The sequence below is a fragment of the Ambystoma mexicanum genome, chromosome 9, assembly GCF_040938575.1.
Source record: "Ambystoma mexicanum isolate Mex_15411 chromosome 9, UKY_AmexF1_1, whole genome shotgun sequence".
Lineage (NCBI taxonomy): Eukaryota > Metazoa > Chordata > Amphibia > Caudata > Ambystomatidae > Ambystoma > Ambystoma mexicanum.
In genome coordinates, this window is record NC_090931.1 from 379,367,091 (window position 1) to 379,387,219 (window position 20,129).

At 47.1% G+C, this 20,129-nt stretch overlaps 1 protein-coding gene across 9 annotated transcripts in view; it reads right to left on the minus strand.

Annotated features, from left to right (window-relative positions):
- Positions 1–20,129, minus strand: part of TSPOAP1 (TSPO associated protein 1) — a 3,887,333-nt gene that overhangs the window by 1,122,777 nt on the left and 2,744,427 nt on the right. For all 9 annotated transcript variants that reach the window (XM_069614850.1, XM_069614845.1, XM_069614847.1 and 6 more), the window contains 2 exons: positions 19,209–19,317; positions 18,784–19,025 (listed from right to left, as the gene is read on the minus strand). In XM_069614850.1, the coding sequence (XP_069470951.1) occupies positions 18,784–19,025; positions 19,209–19,317 (351 nt within the window). The remainder of the gene's footprint in view (positions 1–18,783; positions 19,026–19,208; positions 19,318–20,129) is intronic.

The window sequence follows — 20,129 nt, forward strand, 5'->3', positions numbered from 1 at the left end:
TGCCAATATGGTGAAAGGTAAGTAGAAAATGGAGATGCAGAATATTCTAGCAACAAAGTGCAGAATTGAACTTACCAGAAAGGTTCTGGATTTAGTAGTTGAAGATAGAAGCTCAGTACCATCTAATCAACCAACCACAGAAACTCCCACTACCAGCAGAGAAACACGAAATCCCAAAAAAGGATCCTCTTTTTTAGAGGAATTTCAACAAAAATTCATGAGAAAGTACCAAAGAACATCCAATACAAGAAACCCTACCTCGACTCCTCATTCAGAAGAAAACGTGGCAAGAGAGGAGGGAGACACAAACAATCAAGGAAAAACAGGAGTACAAACCCGGTCACAAAACCCATTACCCTAGCGCAAAACGTAGTCATTAACCTAATAGAAGAACTCCCAATACCACTCATTCAAGCATTGAACAAGGGACTCACTTTTTGCCCAGACCAAAACTACGACTACTTTACAACAATTGTTGATCTCTACACTTTCTGCAGGAAACTGAAATTAAAGAAATTTTTCGCCAACTCGGAAGTTAGGAAAAATGTGTCTGACACCACAATGAAACCCTCCGAATTGTCTGTAGAGCATGTTGAAAAAACACTTGACCTCATCAAATTCACAGAGGAAAATGATCAGTTTACTATGGAAACATTTCTAGAAGAACAAAATATCACAACAGGTCTAGCCACTGCCACCAAACTTAAAGACAAATCTAAGTTTATGCCCACATTACCACCTGAGAATGTGATAGATACCTTCTTTAAAGTAGTTCAAAAAGAACTCAGGGATATCTATATCAATAATCAAGCCAGCCAGAAAAAGTTCAAACATGGGCACAATCTCTGAAATATTAGTGCTTAGAGACCTCAAAAATAACCATGATGTCACCATCAAATCAACAGACAAAGGAGGTAACATTGTGTTATTAAGAACAAATGACTACATACATATGTTATCTGTACATGTGAAGGACAAGAAATTTTATGAACAAATCAGTGACAATCCACTCATAGAGATAGGAGAAAGATGGAGGATAATGAGCAGCTTTTGGAAAGACCAGTCACTTGACAGAAGAGGAACACCAATACATGACCATCTCACATTACATTGTTCCGACGATTTATTTTCTACCGAAACTTCACAAGAAATTCATCAATTTACCATCAAGCAGGCCTATCATCAACGGTATTGGATCAATCACTGAACATATGTCAGAGTACAAAGTCCACCAACTTCAACCACTGGCAAGTTCACTCGGTTCATACATCCCAGATACCACCCATATTATACAACTAACCAACAATATACCATGGAACAAGGACTACTGGCTGATTACTATGGATGTTACATCATTATATGGAACAAGTTACTTACCTGTAACTGTTGTTCTCCAGCATGGGTCTGGCATGGATTCACATGCTCATGAATATTCCCCGTCGTCAGGCTGGGAATCCTCGGTAAAGAAAAAATGAGTATCAGTTTTGTTTCTGATCTGTCTTTCTTAGTAGTAACCAATCACTGATCTCTGGGTCATAATGCCCCCAGCCAATGACCGCCCTCTCGCTAAGTGTCGCCTCTGGCAGCCATCTCCAGATTTGGTAGCAAGTAAATTGGCAGTATGACCAAGTGAAGAGCCACAGAGGGGTAGGAGGGAGGGTTCGCATGTGGATCCATGCCAGACCCATGCTGGAGAACAACAGTTACAGGTAAGTAACTAGTTCCTTCTCCAGCATGGGGTCTGGCATGGATTCACATGCTCATGAATATAAGAATACATAGCAGGACACACATGCACAACAACGGAGGTGGCAAAAGGCTCAACATTAAGCATTACATAAACTCAACATTAAGCAACTCTTATCTCCGCACCAGGCCCACCTTCAGGCGAACAGGTTGCGCAGCACAGCTTGGCCGACTCTGGACTCCTCCCTGGAATCCCGGTCGACGCAGTAGAATCTCGTGAAGGTGTGCGTCGACCTCCACGTAGCAGCCCTGCAAATGTCCAGCAGGGGCACACCAGACAAGAACGCCGTGGTAGCAGCAATCGCTCTGGTCGAATGGGCTCTCGGACGGCCGGGCAACGGTCGGTTTGCCAACTGGTGACAGTGCATGATGCAGCCGGAGAGCCATCTGGAAATGGAAGCCTTCGAGAGAGCCTTCCCTTGGTTCACAGGTGCAAAGTTCACAAACAGCTGTGACGTCTTCCGAAAACTCTTCGTGCGGTCCACGTAGAACTTCAGCGCTCTAGCCACATCCAGCGAGTGCAAAGTCCTCTCGGCCAGCACCAAAGGCGACGGGAAGACGCCTGTCCCGTAGTTCTGGTGTATCGGGAGATCGCAGCCAGATGTATCTTGATGGAAGCGTGAGCTAGTCCAGCCCTGGCCAGCGACAGTAGGTACGGCAGTACTTGAGGGGCTGTATATCCGCAGAGGGTTAATCCTCTGTGCACGGCACCAGACAGAGAACCTCTTCCACTTATGTCTGTAGCACTTGAGAGTTGAGGACGCCCTGGCCTTTGCAAGAACCTCTCTGCAGTCAGCCTGGATATCGTACCCTCCAAACTCTAGTGCTGCAGGAGCCAGGCCTGCAAGTTCAGCGACTCCGGGTCGTGATGAAGGATGGCGCCTCCTTCTCTGGAAAGAAGATCTGCGTCCGTCGGCAGCTTGACCGGTAGGGATGCCGACAAGTCCAGAAGGTCCGGGAACCAGATCTGCCTCGGCCACGCCGGTGCGACGAGGATCATCCTGCACCGGGACCTCTTGAGCTGGTTGATGAGTCGGAGCAGCAACAGCAACGGAGGGAATACATATAGGAACAGGCCGTCCCAGGGGAACGAGAAAGCATCGCCCATGCTCCTCGGTTGGGGAAACCTGCTGGCGAACTTCGCCGTCGCGAACAGGTCGATCTGGGGTTTGCCCCATCGCTGAAAGAGTCGGTCCACTTGATCCTGGCGTAATTCCCACTCGTGGCACGAGCGCAGCTCTCTGCTGAGTGAGGTAGCGATGGTGTTTTTTATCCCTGCCAGATGAAACGGCACCAGAAACATCCCTTGGGCAACGGCCCAATGCCACAGACCCTGAGCTTTCTTGGATAGGGCTGGGGATCTGGTTCCGCCCTGCTTCCGGATGTAGAACATCGTGGTGGTGTTGTCGGTGAAGATCCTCACCACCTTGCCCGGAGCTCCAGGATGTTGATGTGGAGCGGCTTCTCCTCCGGGAGCCAAAGGCCTCTCGCGTGAAGATCTCCGGTGTGCGCTCCCCACCCCTCCAGGGAGGCATCCGTCATCACCGTCGCCTGGTGGGCCAGGGTCTGAAAGTCTGTCCCTGCCGCTAGATGAGCGCGGGAGCCCCACCACCGGATCGCTCGTCGGAAGGTCTCGTTGAGAGGGATCCTGTCCTTGAAGCTGCCCGTCGCTTGAATCCAGCGGGCGTCGAGGAACTCCTGTACAGGGCGCATCTGTAGCCTGCACAGGAGCAAGAGATAAATGCAAGAGGACATCATCCCGTGGAGGGACTTGATGGACCTCACCCTGGCCACGTCCGTGGCCAGCAGACGCTGCACCTTATACGGTGAGCTCCTTTGTCCTTGCGCAGATGAGCCAATCGTCCAGGTAAGGGTAGATGTGGATCCCCTGCAGGCGCAGCCGCGCCGCCACTGGAGCGAGGCACTTGGTGAAAACCCTGGGTTCGACTTAAATCCGAACGGGAGGGCCTTGAACTGGTAGTGCCGCCCTTGGACCACGGACCTGAGGAACTTTCGATGTCCTTTTAGAATGGGAATGTGAAAGTATGCATCCTCCAAATCCAATGACGACAGGAAATCGCCCTCCTCCAACTGTCCCAGTACGTGCGGGAGGGTGACCAACCGGAACTTCTGTGCCTTGATGTACTTGTTCAGTCGTCGCAGGTCCAGGATGGGTCGCCACCCTCCTGTCTTCTTTCTCACGAGGAAGTACCTTGAGTATACCCCGGAGCCCCAGAGCCTCTTTGGGACGAGCTCGATGGCACCTTTCTTGAGCATCGCCCTTACCTCCAACAGTAGTTGAGGGACGTGGTTTTCCTTCCTGGCCACGGGAGGAATGCGAGGGCACTTTTTTAGAAATTCGAGGGCGTGCCCCTGGGCCAGGGTGTCCAGCACCCAACGGTCGGTGGAGACGGACTCCCACATGCTGACGAACTTCGGTGGCCAGCCTTCCACCAGGGTGCTTCGGTGGGGGCCCGATGCCATGATCGGTTCAATCTTGCTTGGAGGACGGTTTGCTGCCTTGGCCTCCCTGGCGACGACGGCAGGATCCACACGATTTGCCTCATTCTCTATAGGCTTCCTGTGACGAGGAGCGGGCCGCTTGGCGGTACGTAGAGGAGCCACCGCCGAATGCCTTGGAGGCACCCTGCTTGCCTCCGGAGCTCCGAAAGGACGGCCTTCGTTGCTGGAGAACTCCTAGGGCCTTAGCTGTCTCTATGTCCACCTTGATGGCTTGGAGGGACTCGTCCACTTTTTTCCCAAACAGGTTGTTCCCGTCGAACGGCATGTCCAAAACCTTGGCTTGTACGTCCTGGGGGAAATCCGTCGCCTTTAGCCACCCTCGTCATCTGAGGCAAACGCCGTTGCCTAGCTGGCGGAAACCGGTGTCGGCAATGTCCGTTGCCACCGTTATGGCGTGGTCCGATGCCACCTCACCTTCCTGCAAGATCTCCAGGGCCTCAGCCCTCTTGTCGTCCGGTAGGAAGTCCAACAGAGGGGCGATCTTGTACCATAACTCCCTGTCGTAGCGGGCCACGATCGCGGGGGCGTGGGCCGCCTTAATCGTTGTTGCTGCCGATGAGATGACTAGTTGTCCCATTGCATCCAGCTTCTTTCCTTCGCTGTCTGGCGGGGAAGTTGACGTTGAGGCCGATGCCCCCCGCTTTCTTCTTGGTTGCTGCTGAGACGACCGAGTCAGGGGTCGGTTGCGCCCTAAGGCACAAAGGGGCCCCGTCGGGTACCCGGTACTTTTTCCCGTACCGATCCCTCTTGGCAGGCGTCGTAGATGGGTTCTTGAGAAGGGTAAGACCATCGTCTCATATGTCATCCAACAGAGGCACGGCGAGGACTGTCTTCCTCTTGGCCTCGCGCCGTTGGTACAGGAAACCTTCCTTCTCTTTGGGGCAGAGCTGAAAAAGGTCAGATGCCCTGGCGATCATAGTGTGGAAAAACCCAATCTCTTATCGGGCGGGGAGGACCGGGCTGGAGGCAATGGGAGCTCCGTCCCGTTGTCACCGCCGTCGTCATCCGTATCTGTCGTGGCCGCGTCCGTTCCCGTGTCATCCCCAGGTACGGGGGACGTGGGCAAAGGTTGAGCAGACCGCGAGGGCTGAAAAGGCGGGGTTGGATGGGTCCGTCTTCTCTTGTTTGGGGGACTTCCCGACGTGCCTGGCTCCTCCGTTGGGCCTGGTTCCGGCTCCTCTGTCGGTGGTAGGGGAAATCTCGTCCTTATCTCCGAACATAAGGATTGTATTGCCAACAAAATGGCCGCCGAGTTGTCCTGCTGCTCAGGTAGCGACGGGCGCGATGGTTGACTAGGAACCTCGCCAGCGTCGCTCTCGTCGTCCCCTTCGCCGGGATCCCTCCCGTGGGACCGGGCCTCTTCAACGCCCTCGTCGAGACCCTCCAAGACTTCAACCACTTCCTCCTCGGAGGCTGTGTCCGTGTCCACAATGGCCACCGGCTCCCCCCCTCTTTTTCCACCAGGGTCTTCACGGGGGTCTTCTCGATGGGCCTGAAAGAGGCTTCCCTCCGCGGTGGCAGAGAAGCTCTGGGCCCCGAGGTCACCTCCACTGGCGTAGCCTCCCCAGGCTGCACCAGGGCTGCTGCGACTTCCTCGATAGAGGCCTTAGCCGGGTGAATCAAGGCCTTCACCACCTTCTGTGGGCCTGTGGCCTTCACCTTGGGGGGAGGGTCACCGCCTCGGTCCTCCTCGGCTGGATTCTTCGAGACCGACCGGGGCCTCTCCAGAAGCTTCGCCGGGTTCTCGGCTTTCCTCTTCCCTGAGCCAGAGCGTTGGCTCGTGGTTGATGGTGCTGGGGAGGATGCGCCCTGCCTGGCAGCCAAGGAGCCCCGACCGTTCGGCGCTCCCGGTGCCTGCGGACTCGCGGTGCTTTGCTTTCTGTTGGGCCCCCGTCGCCGGGGTGCCCTCACAGGACTCAGAAGACCGCTCAGACTTCTTCTTCTCACCTGACGGGCTCTTTCCTTCCAGCCAGTTGGAGATACGAAGATGTCGATCCTTGATGGTTTGTTCCGACATGTTCCCGCAAAATGCACAGTCCTTCTCCACGTGTGTTTTGTCCTCATGAAGGAAGTAGAGGCACTTCAAATGCTCGTCCTCTTTGAACACATGCTGCAGCTGGCAACCAAGGCAAACCCTGAACAGCTTTCTGGCCGTCGAGCTTCCTTTCTCCTGGGCCATGTCCGGGGTAGGCCACAGAAACTTCTGGACTCCTCCAAGAAGCGTAACTCGACGAAAACTTCAACCTTGAGGGGCGTAGAAAAAATCCGAAACGGGTCCCCGTTGATTGGATATACAAACTTTGGAGCTTGAGGCTCTATTTGACCGAAAAATTAGAAAATCTCTTTGAAAAAGCGCGAAAACGCAGCAAAAGCTCGAGAGCTAAACAGGAGGACTCCCAACACTTGAGCGTGCGGTAAAAATCTAAAGATGGCTGCCAGAGGCGGGACTTAGGGAGAGGGCAGTCATTGGCTGGGGGGAAGTATGACCCAGAGACCAGTGATTGGTTACTACTAAGAAAGACAGATCAGAAACGAAAATGATACTGATTTTTTCTTTACCGAGGATTCCCAGCCTGACGACGGGGAATATTCATGAGCATGTGAATCCATGCCAGACCCCATGATGGAGAAACCAGCATACTTCATGATAAAGGACTCGCCACCACTGAATACTTCCTGAAAACCTGCTCTGTTTCATTCCACGACCAAAACAATATGATTCTTGGGATGTTGCATTTCACACTTCAAAACAACATCTTCACATTTAAGCAAACTCTATACCGGCAAATACAAGGCACAGTCATGGGTGCAAAATATGCCCCATCTTCCGCAAACCTGTGCATGGGCCATTATGAACTAGAATTTGCATGGCAACATCCATCATTCACCCATCTTAATAACATCACCTTCTGGGCCCGCTACATTGACAACATTTTTCTCATCTGGAACGGATCAATACAATCATTCCAAGACTATTTCCAATACCTTAACCACAATACTTATAATCTCAAATTAACAACTGAATTCAGTCAAACCAGTATCAATTTCCTGGACATCACTTTTTTTATAGACAATGACACAATCTGCACTACACTCTTCACTAAACAACCGCTGTCAACAGTGTACTTCATGCATCCAGCAACCACCCTCAACATGTCATCCGCAATATACCCTTGGTGAAATATTAAGAATCAGAAGGAATTGTACCAAGGAAGAAGATTTTTCAAAACATGCTGCCCAAACCATGGACAAGTTTATTCAAAGAGGTTACCCCACAGAACTTGTTAACAGAAGTTACCACAAATCTCTCACAAAAACTAGAGAATCATTGTTACAAGTTAAATCCAAAACAAACAAACCTACTAATGATAAAGAATGGAAAACCAGCTTCACGACCTACAGCTCCAACAACATAATCATTCAGAAAATTCTAACGAAGAATTGGAATATCCTCAGATCTGATCCGCATCTCCTCACCACACTAGGAGCACGACCAACCTTAACCTTCAAGAAAACAAGGAATCTCAAAGACAAATTAAGCCCTTCCCATTTCTTGAACAAATCAACTTCAGGGAATTTTGACACACACACTATGTGGTTACAGAAACCACTAAAAGGGAGCTACAAATGCGGGCAATGCTCAGTTTGCAAATATTCAGACAATGCAAAAACTACTGTTACTAAACCGAATGGAACCATCTACACTATTCAAAAACTAATCAACTGCAACAGCAAATTTGTCATTTACGCCATCCCTCAGGGTCAGTCGTTTTTCTAAGAAACGAGCTGGGGGTAGATCCGTCTTTGGCTGGGGCCTCCCTCTGGAACAGCCTCCCTGCCACTCTAAAACTTGAGGAGAACCATCTCCGGTTCCAGAAGCACCTCAAGACCTTCCTCTTCTTCTGCCTTCGCTCCCCCGCTGCCTCTCTCCCCTGCTGATCTGTTCTCTCTTGGCACCGTGCACCTGGACCCCCTCTGTCCTTCGGGCCCAGGTACCTGCTCATCCTGCCACCCTCCCGCACTGCCTTCGGGCCACCCCTTGCACTGGGGTCTGTATCTGTACCCATACAACCCCCCTTTTTTCTTCCTGCACTTATCAGACCTACCCTGTCTGCTGCCTTAAACCTAGCACTTGCAAATTGCTGGCTGCATTACCACAGTTTGTTGCCTTTATTATTTATTTATTGTTATTTATCTGTTTCTCCTCTGCTTCGCACTTTCCACTTCTCCCCCCTTCCATGCACTTTTCCCTTCCCCCCTCTCCCATGTACTTTCACGTTCTCAATATCACTGGGCCTAGTAAGATCGCTGTTTTGTTCTCCCCTGTTCCCCTCCCTTGCCTTGTCGCGCTCTGAAACACTTGTGTACGAGCGCGATAGAAATAAAATATCAATCAATCAAAAAACTTGCCCATGCAATAAACTATACATTGGAAGAACTATAAGAAAACTTAAAACAAGGATCAGCGAGCATATCAGAGCTATCACAAATTAAGATACCAGATTACCCATAGCAAACCACTTTTTGGAATCCCACCAACCAGCACAAATATAAGAGATCTCACATTTTTTGGGATTGCCAAACTCAAACAGCCTCTAAGAGGAGGCAACACCAAACTGCTTTTAAGACAACAGGAAGCCCGTTGGATCTGCCTAATGGACACCTGCAACACTGGCTTAAATGCTGACCAAGAGCTATGCCACTTCTTGTAAACAATCTGATCTACAATAGGGCACCACTGCTACCAATTTTTCCTATAACTTTCTTTTCCCGTTTTCTAATTCTCTTTCACCAGATCGTTGACATTGGCACACCAGCCATAGCCCACTCACAACACTAACAACTATGTCTTGCACCACATGCATCTATTTACCACCTTTATCTTTTGCATAATACTATTACCAATGTTCTACTCCAATAAACAGACGGCATGTGATGAGCCCACCTGTTTACTTTCCACACACATTTAAATAACACGTCTGATCCAAACGTTCTCGACGCACACTATTTAAGGTAGGCGTTTATTTTCTGATCAATTAAATCTAATCGGTGTCTATTACACGATACAAACCGTACTGCTTCAAGATGGGGGACCGCAACAATGTGACGGCGGCATGACGTCATCATGCTTCGACGCGGTGACGCATGACGTCATCACGCACATGCCCATTCACCGCATAGCTTCATATACAACACGGCTCCTGCCATGCACAGAACATGGCGGACGCCCTTCCACTACGAACGAGAGTGACTAGATCCAGAACCTTTCTGGTAAGTTTAATTCCACACTTTGTTGCTAGAATATTCTGCATCTCCATTTTCTACTTACCTTTCACCATATTGGCAAGCCATGTTCTCCATACTGGTTGCTCTATCATGTTCTTTAAACTTGTTTTTCCCATTATACCTATCGATATCAAATAACTGATATCCTACCATCCCAACCAAATTCCTTAAAGTAAACTGCAAAATACATATCCTTTGTGAATGAAACAATGGTTATATAGATTTGGAAATACATCATTTTATCAATTCCTTACAGACAACCATTTTTTGGGAATATGACTTGAACAAGAACCATTCTACAAGTGTTCCTGCACCATTTGAACACTTTAAGACCATAGAGATGCTCTTAATATGTAAGTATATACTTGCCCTTTTTTTTTAAATCTATCACCCTTTACTCCACCATTTAGAAAGTGCAAGACGCACCATTTTGGGAAATAATTTCGGGCTAAAATCTGTAGAAATTTCTTTCTTCCTCTCAGAATCTAAAATCAAAGTTTACATTGGAAACTCGAAATTCCTGATTATACAAGCCGTTGGAAAATACTCTGTAAATTTATCTCAAGATATTTCCTCCTGAAGAACCACCGCGATCACGCGGTGGGGAAACACGTGTCGAGGAATCCGCACTGTTCACAAAAGGACCCATTCCCAACATGGAGCCAACTGCTGCCCAATGCAACTCTAACAACTATTAAGAATATACCGCTTAACTACTAATAAGGATATACCGCTCAAGAAGATCACGCATTGTCCACAAAAGGACTCTTTTCCAACATGGAGCCAATTGCTCCTCAATACAACTCTAATAACAATTAAGGATACACCATTTACCAGGACAACAGAAGAAAATGATGTTCTTTGAAACAACAATTATTATTCACCGAAACTAAGTGAATCAAGGATGCACCATTTACCAGGACAACAAAAGAAAATCATGTCCTTTGAATTAGCAATTATATAGTTTCCATCGCTTGTATACCCCACAAGAAACGTTGACAGTATGCCATGTTCCCGCCCAGGAACCCCCCCTGCTTCCAGGTGTGTAGCCTATGTGACCACAAAAGCAAGAAGAGGGGCATGCATGTTCCGCAAGGGCTCCCAAGATCGTTCCGAGATGGGGTACCCTTTTCAATGCACGAGGTACTGCAAAACTCCCCTATGAAACCTGGAATCCCAGATGGCCTCCACTTCGTATTCGTCGGAGGCGATGTCAACAATCGGCGTACGAACCACTGCATACGTCTTTCTAAGGAGGGAGACATGAAACACTGGATGCATGCGACACCATGAAGGAGGCAGCTTTATACGAAGAGCCACTGGATTGATCACTTTCTGGATCAAAAAGGGGCCTAGGAACTTAGGAGAGAATTTAACAGGAACCAGCCTCTGAGGTAGATGTCTCGTGAAAAGCCAGGCTCTATCTCCTCAGTTGTAGGAGGGTGCTTGTGTGCGTCTTTTGTCTCTATGTTCCTTGTTTAAGGCTCGATTGTGTTTTTTATTATTCACTCAGTGCTTTGATGTATAGCAGAAAGTTCCTGAAGGAGAGTTTCCACAAACGGTACTTCAGAACAGACAGATGGGATCATGGCCAACCATCTCGGGTGAAAACCATAGGTGGCATAAAAAGGTGTTTGACATATATATAGCTGAGTGTTGAGCATTATTATAAGAAAACTCTGCCAATGGTAACAAGGAAACCCAATTGTCCTGTACTTCATTTGTGAAACAACGGAGGTATTGTTCTAGAGTCTGATTAAGACGCTCCGTTTACCCGTTAGTATCAGGCTGGTTACCCCAGGAAAGCACTTGCACCATACCGAGTTGTTTGCACAGGGCACCCCAAAACTGAGATGTATACTGGCTCCCCCTGTCTGAGATTATGGTCTCAGGAAGTAACCCTGTAAAATGAGCCAGCTTAGAGAATGAATCCACGGTCACCATTATCACTGCACACCCTTGAAACTCCGGTAGTTCCACAATGAAATCAGTAGAAATCCTTTGCCAGGGATTATTGGGCGGCGTGCTTTGTTGGATCTTTCTAATGGGTCGTAGTTGCGAGGTCTTATTTTAGCCACATATATTGTACATGGACACATATCTTTGGACACTGTCCCTCAAACCAGGCCACAAAAATGATTGAGGTAGAAGAGTTGCAGTGGTATGCTGTCCTCTATGGGCGGCCACAACTGAATCATGTGCAAAATACAACACCTTGGCTCTAAGGGCCTCAGTAGCCACGTATATCTTCCCCTGATGGTACCATAACCCGTCTTTACAGGTCAGGTGCGTCTTCCATGGACCGTCCAAAGGATCAGTCAATGCAGCTCTTTGTAGTTGTTGAACAAATGTGTCCACCAGAGGAATAAACGTGGCTTTAGGAAGAATGGGAATCTTAGTGGATTCTTCTTGCTCCGGTGACAGTCCATTCCTTGACAACCTTATCCGCCAGAAGATTGCAGGATCCAGGGATGTAGGTCATGGTAAATCGGTATTGTGAAAAGAAGTGAGCCCAATGAGCTTGTCTGCTGTTCATGCATTTAAAGTCCTTCAGAGTGTGAAGGTTACAGTGGTCAGTCTGGCTCTCCACGGACCAGATGGCTCCCAATAGTAAATGTCTCCAATCCTGACAAGTCAATTTAATGGCCAGGAGTTCCCTTTGCATTACCGAATAGTTCTGCTCTGTTGCTGATAAGGTCTAAGAGAAATAAGCAATGGGATGTTGTGGTCCTCTAGCAGAGCGTTGTTTCAGGACTCCTCCCATTGCGTATTCCGAAGTGTTGGTTTCGAGCACAAAAGGCAGAGAGTAATCAGGCTGTCTTAGGAAGGGTGCAGATGTAAACAGACCTTAACATGCTCAAAAGCCTGATTGCCTCCGGAGTCCATTGAAACGGCACCCCGTTCTTCAGGAGCCTAGTCAAAGGCAGAACCAGGGAGGAAAAACCTCAGATGAATTTCCTATAAAAATTCACCATTCCAAGGAATCTTTGCAACTCTTTGATAGAATTTGGGGACAACATGAGACGCAAGGCGACAATCTTTTTTGGATCCATCTGAATGCCTTGGTCTGAAATTACATATCCCAAGTAGGACACAGAAGATTTTAAGTGATTTTCTTGAAGACGACGAAGCCCTCACATACGGGTTTGTAATGGTCTTCGATGTTCTTTGTGAAAATCAGGATGTTGTTGAGGTAAACCACTACTGAGTGGAGCGATAAATCTGAGAAAATGTGGTCCATGAATCGCTGAAACACTGCTGGGGCGTTAGCCAAGGCAAAGGGCATAACCCGATATTGGAAATGCCCAAAAGGCATCCAAAAAGGTGGTTTTCCATTCATCCCCCGCACGCATTCTTACCAAGTGATAAGCCCCCGCAAATCCAACCTGGTAAAAATATGTGCGGATTGTACAGCTTTCAAGATGTCCGGGATCAAAGGTTGTCACAATCCCCAAAAATGCACCATACACACCCTTAAATTGCAGGAGGAGGAAGTATAGTGACACAGGTAAGGAATGGACGATGAGGGTTGCTGGCTGGCGAAGGCATTGTTTGGCAAGAACTGCAGGCCATGGAAGCAGCCTCCTCCAAGATGGATGCCATGTTGGGAATCACTATGGAACACAAGATGACCCCCAAGCAGCCCATTGCTGCAGTAACTTATTGGTCTAGGCTCAAGGTGCAGCACAGGTCTATATAACCACCTCTTTGGCCACACCCTTTGCTTAGCATTTTTCTGCTTCCCAATGCAGCAGGGCAAACCTTACCGTGCTGCCTGTTTTCTGACTCGGAGGACTCGCTGGGACTTCTCGCAGCTAGAGTTCTTCACTTAGCTGACTACAGCAACGTGCTCTGGATCTCAGGTCGCTCCACTTACCAGACTCCAGCGACACGCCCGCTCTTCGCGACGCCCGCATCTGTAAAGGAAAAGACATATCAGTGAGTAAAACGTTCAGTTTACGGACTCGCTTTCATAAGAGTCAGCTCACCTGATATCGCATTGCATCGTATCCCAGCATCTCTTCGGCTCCACAGCTCCACCGGTGCTTCAACTCCGCTCGTCAGGGTCGCCGGATCCATCCATCAGCAGCCCGGAGCGGCACCTGCAGGGACACAAGGAAAGAGAACATTACTGTGCAATCCATACACCGTGATGTAGAACTTATACATGCTGCCTCGCATCGTGCAGACCCACCAGAGACATTCATAGGCTTATACCAGAAGAAGCACCACGTGTGTCGCAGCTGGACTGGACCACATCTCTCCAGTGACGGAACTGGACTGGGTGCCATCCTTGCACAGCGTTCATAAAAAGTTCTCCACTTTGGCCACAGCTCAGCACAGCCAGTCATTGGGACAGCTCTGCCTATCCAGAACTTGGGGACCTTCCAAACCACTCTCGACCACACCGTATGCAATGCAACTCTTGCCATTCTGCAGTATTGTGGGAAGGAGTAGTTTGGAACGCGCACCTGACACCAGAAAGCCACACATCCGAAGACCAGGCGCTCCTGCAGGGCAACAGGTAAGCGTTACAAGTAACGGGTATTTATCTTTGACCGTATTCTGGTTTAGGCCGCTATAGTCAATACAAGGGCGTAGCTAAAACAGAGATGCCCCTTCCGGGGACTTAGATTCTGTGATGAGGCCGTTCTTTAAGTTCTCATCCAAGTATTTTCTCAGAGCTTCCTTCTCAACTAGGGACAGGATAAACATTCCACTAAATGGAACCATAGACCCAAGAAAAAGATCAATTCCACAATCATCAGGTCTATGCGTGGGTTAGGTTTTCTCAGCCTCGTTCTGGAAAACCTCCTCGTAGATCATGTATTTTCCTGAACCAGATTTGCAAGGACTGAACCCGCAGAGCATTTTCCGTTAGTTCCTGAGGTAACCACAGTGCACACATCCTGATTGTGGAGAAATGCTTCCGAACAATATTTCAAACTGAAGATCAGAGTCCTAGTTCTCCAACTGACGTAAGCGTTGTGGGTCACTAGCCATGGCAGCCCAATATCACAGGAGGATGGGCTGCCGATATAAGTTCGAATGAGATGGATTCGGTATGTTGCTGTACTCTCATGACCCCTTTTGCAGTGGCATCAGTGATCAAACCGCTGCTCAATGATCTTCCATCTACGCCTTCAACCGGCGTGGGTAGCTCCTTCAGAACACACGGTATTACCATCTTTTTAGGCCAGGCCTTGTCCATAAATAGACCAGCCACACCTGAATCTACCCTAGCTATAGTTTTGAGGACGTGGTTAGAAGAATATTGAAGCATGATTTCCAACAGAAACAATGGGTGTCCGTTATTCTATCCTTTAGGAGTCATCCCCAAAACTTTGTGACTACTGCCCACAATCTCCCAGACTCTTGTCCCTCCTAAGAACGGGAGATGGCATTTCCCACTTACCTACGGGGTGCCAGAGGACAAGAGAAAACCAAATGCCCTGAAGACCCACAATACATATATAGAGGCCCCCTTGACGTCTCCCCTTTCCCTCCTCCTCAGTAAAGGGTCCTCGGGTAGCACCAATCTGCATGGGTTCTTCTGTCAGGCCCAACTTTTGCCCTGATTCAGGGTGTACTGGTACCGGAACCAAGGTTCAGGTATTCAGTTTTTCCTGCTTGCGTTTTTGTATGCGGTAATCCATCTGGATAACAAGCCTCACCAAATCAATAAAAGATGCAGGACGCAGAACCCTGGACAGTTCGTCCTTCAGTTCTTCCGATAGTCCTCGGCGATAAAAGTTAAAGCAGGCCTCCTGTGGCCATGCAGTCTGTTTGGCCAGTTGTCGAAAGCGAGTAGTATAAGTCAGAACGTCTTGACTCCCTGGAAGAAAGTCCAACATGGTGTCCTGTTTTGTATAGGTTAAATCAGGCCTATCGAAGATCTCGGCAAAAGCAGTCAGGAACACCTGGTAATCGTTCAGGATAGGAATCTCTGCAGTAACCAGTGGTGTGGCCCAAGCTACGGCACTCCCCAACTGATGTGACACGAGAAACCCCACTTTGGCAAGATCATTAGGGAAGGCTGCTTGTCAAAATGCAAATGTTACTGTACAGGCATCAATGAAATCTCATTATTTCTTCGGATCGCCTTGCTATCGCTCTCTAGTGGCTCCACGAGCCTGTGGGTTTTCTATTACAATCTCTTGTGTAGACATTGCTTGCATGAGGACCTCATTCTCAGTCTTGAGATTCTGGACTTCCATCATCAAACCTTGCACTGCTGCGATCAGCTCCTGGACTTGCTTCATCTTCCGCTCTTCTTGTTGTCGTCGCAACCTGTCAACGATAGGCCTTACCTGCAATGGTTTCTTTGGTGGTGAAGAGTAGAGGTAAGGCCTGTCTTCTCTTGAAGCCCCCCTGCCAACCTGAAAATAATGCACAGGAGCAAGGAGTGGCCACACAGGAAGATTGGTTCAAATGGAAGGAGGGAAAAGTCCCAATCAAGAGACCTAAAAAACCTCCTCTTGTCCTGCAGGTCTGTAGTCACCGGCACACTTCCAGGGAATCCAAATGACGGAAATAGAGGTGATGAAGCAGAGGCAGAAGTTCCAGTCACAATGAATATCTAATCCCCAAGAAGGAGTACTAGTGGACCCAACAGAATAGAGGAGCACAGCCTCAAGGAACACAGAATAGAACAGGGGAACTTGGATAGGAGCCGTGGAGAGAAAATCCGACAAGGCTGGATGACGCAGCTTGAAGGAAGACAAATAGAATGTAAGAACTTGAAAGGGAAGCCGTTGGAGGAATCACGGCAGGAGGAGAGCAAAGCAAGACAGAAGATAAAGGGGCCAGGATGGCTAAACTTACCAAGGACAGCAAGGAAACTAGCACCACTGCAACAGGAAAGAACAAAGTTGCGACGCACCCGTCAGGCGTCCTAAACTTTGTATTTGTTGTTCCTACGTGTTGCCACGTAATGTGCACAACACGCATTGCGTAAGGCGGCCATCTTGGGTTGGACCACTAACTTCCAGCGTTGTCATAGCAATGGAAAGTGTTTCCATCGCTTGAATGCCCCATGAGAAATGCTGACATAGAGGCATAAAAGGCTGCAGCAGGAAAGAGCAGTAGAAAGAAGCTGGAGCATGAGCTGTAAGGTCGGAAGTAGTAGCAGAAGAAGAAGCAGAGCACAAGGCTTGCAGTTCACTAGGAAGTGTGACCACAGAAGGGACGCCGTGACGAGAGAAGAGAAGATTTCACCTGCAGGTTCTGAGTTGGTCCTGTGCTGCATTGGAAGAGACTGGGAGAAGTTAACAGTCTTTCCCGGTGCCACTAATTGCTGTGAACACAGAGCTGAAGTTGACCATCTACCTGAGGCATGTGTGCAGAAGCAAGCCGAGGGAAGCAAGAGAAAAGGAAATTCTCTGTGGTTGAGGCCGGATCTGAGGGACCCGTACTTCATAGAGCTGTGGGTCCCAGGAGTGCCTGCAGCAGAAGCAGAAAGAAAGTCAGGAAGTGAAAGCAGCCTGCGACTGCTGTGACTTTGGAGCCGACGAGTGAAGCTCCGAACTCCAAATCACAAGAAACTCCTTGCCAGTAACTGTAACCAGCTAAATTAACACTTGCGTTGAAGTGGGAGAGAGTAAAGTTGTTCATAGTAGTAGGAAGTCTTCACACCAAAGGAAATTGTATCACAAGCTTATTCAGAACACAGTAAAGTGCTCAAGTAGGAAGAAAATCTTTACACCTCCATTGTTGTATTGAAATCATTACCGGCGTGGTCGCGTGTCTCCTATTAAAATGTTGCTGGTAATCACTTCAGAAGTAGCAGCTGACTATCCCGAAGAGTTACAAGAATACAAACATCAAAGAAAGGTTGCATGTAAGAAATTGTGTTTCCCGATCCACGTTAATGCAGAACGCTGTATGAATAAAAGAGAAGTATTTAAGTTGAAGTTCGTCATCAAAGAGTGATTACGTGTACCTAAATTAGTTTCTAAAGGGAAATCTGACTCTTGCAACATTCAGAACAAATACTTTGTAGTTGTAGAAATTACTGAAGTCACGGAAAGAACAAGCATTACCCAAGCCAGTAGACAGACCCTTTCTAAGGAAAAACCAGCCCAATAAAAAATCTAAACACAGATGTTTTTAAGTTGTTGAAGCTTTTATAAACCCAGAGTCCTCTGATACAAAAGAAGAACCGTTGTTGTAGCAGAAGTGGTACTTTTGTTTTGCACTTTGACAATTCTATCCTGGAATGAGGTTATCCAGGATTACCATTGGTGCTGTTTTCTTTGCAGAACTTGCAAAGGGAAATGTTCAACAAATTAAGAAGGAACTGATACCAGTGAATTTTTGTTTGAGTGGACTTTTTCTTCTTTGGAACTTTTCAAGAACTGTTTTAAGACTTTACTTTTCTTTTGGAGAAATTGACTTTGGACATTCCTGGGGAACGAGATCTACCCAGGATAAGTAGAAGTCATCCAAGTACTGGCTATTTGGTCATCTTTTATTTATGTTGTTTATGCTTTGTAGTGACTGTTTTGTTTAGTGTGAGGGCCAGTTTTGTGTATGCTAGGAGATTTTCCCTTAGATTCTAAACTAGGTAGGCTACCCCCTAGTAGAGTAGGCTTAGTGAGGTTGTTTTGCATTTTCTGTTTAAAATAGATTGTCAAATACTGAAAAAACTACAAGCAGTTGTCTGCCTCGCATTACTGACCCCTCACAATCCCCATCTCGAGACAGAGGAGTGCTGCTAAGCCATGCACAATTGGGAAAGGTGGTTGTGTGAGAAGTTCTTTAACAACAGCAAAGCATAGGTGCCATGCCCAAATAGCTTAGTGCTTAATAAATAACTGCAGAGACATTTAAGGGTATAAATAGGAAGCATGTAACAGTGAATATGTGTCTTTCGCATGATAACTGAGCTACTGTGTGTTGAGTTTGTAATTATGTTTAACACAGATATTTGTAGTGGGGAACAAAAACATGCGGAAAAAAAAGACAGCGATGAGAGGGTTTTCCTTTTTTTAAACTGCTTGATAACTTGGCATGCTTTAACTTCAGTTCAATGAGATTTTCACAATCTTTGAGCAAGTACTGAGAAAAACATGAGCATTTTGGAACCAGTTAAATAATTGTATTTCATAGGCATGGTGTCAAAGGATTCCAAAGTTGTTGCATCAAAATGACTGAAAACAGAGTGCATGCAAAATACAGCAACTGACTGTGAGACCACAATGTTTCTTTTAGACGAGTTGTGCTTACCTTTATTATCTGCCCTTCCTTGAATGGTAGCTCCTCATAAGCAGCATCAGTGTTGGGTGACATTGTGACAGGGTCATATTCAAAAAGGGCAACAAAAAGACGCAGAGTCTCATCCCAGAAAGATTTCTTACAGCTCTTCACCCCCTCAAAAACAACTGTACTTGCTACTTTATTTTTCATATCCTTCATCATGTCTAATGCTGCAATGCCCAATTCTTCAGAAGGCCATCCTTTGAGATCATCTGAATAAAAAAAGGTAAGGTAGCTAAATCGGAAAGAACATGCAATCATTCATATGAGATTATAGAATATATTGGTATAAAGGGAAGCATGCGTTTAGGCCATCGGTTTACATATGTTACTGTGGATTACCTTCGGTTACATAAGCTTTGTTTAGAATCAAGACTAATCATTGAAAAACTCACCTTGCTCAGAATAGTTTGTTGCTTGTTTTATTTTCATTTTCCTGGTTAAACCATGCTTTGGTGTGGGAGTAAATGATGGTTGTAGCCTCTGGTCTTTGTTTTTACTCACCTAAAACAGCAGATTTGATACATTCATTGTTTAATAATTTTGAGACACTGCCACATTACTAACAGATAGCTACTACAAGCAACAATGGAAGTGACAAAAGTAGTCACAGAATGATAGTTCATCAAATATTTCCAGCCAACAGAACAAGGAAGATAAAGCAATGGAATACAATATTCCTCTTCATTTTACCCAATTTGAAAATGGAGAACTCTGAGTTAGATCCCCCACAATTAATTTTCGCAAATCTAGGATATTCTATTTACGGATGGGTGGTAGAGCACACTTTCAGCAGACAAATAAAGTCATCTTAGAGAATGTTTAGAACTTTTTCAAGAATATTGTCATGTTCTAAGCATAAAAGTATAAATGCATTTGGGAAATTAAGTTTGATATTTTTTGTTAACTTGAACACAAACTGCAGCTGGGTTATTTTTAATATTTGTACACCAATTGCCCGTACAACATAAGGGTTGAATAAACAATATCCAAGTCTAATTATTGCAATATTCCCCAGCTCCAATTTACTAATTTTTGCTAATAGTGCGAACCTAGCTCAAGAGCAGCGCTTTACTACATAATTGGGACTGGCATATTATACAGTAACACAGTGCAGTTGGTGGAGTGAGAGAGGGATTTGTATTCCTCCAACAGGAATTGCAGAAAGAGCCATGTTCTGAGTGTTTTGTGGAACTGGAGGAAGGTAGGGGCGTTTTGAGGCTCTACCAGGATTGAGTTCCAGGTGGCCAGGGGCGTGGCAGGAGAAGAACTGCTTGCGAGTTTTCTCTTTGCAGACTAGCTTTGACTCCAACCTT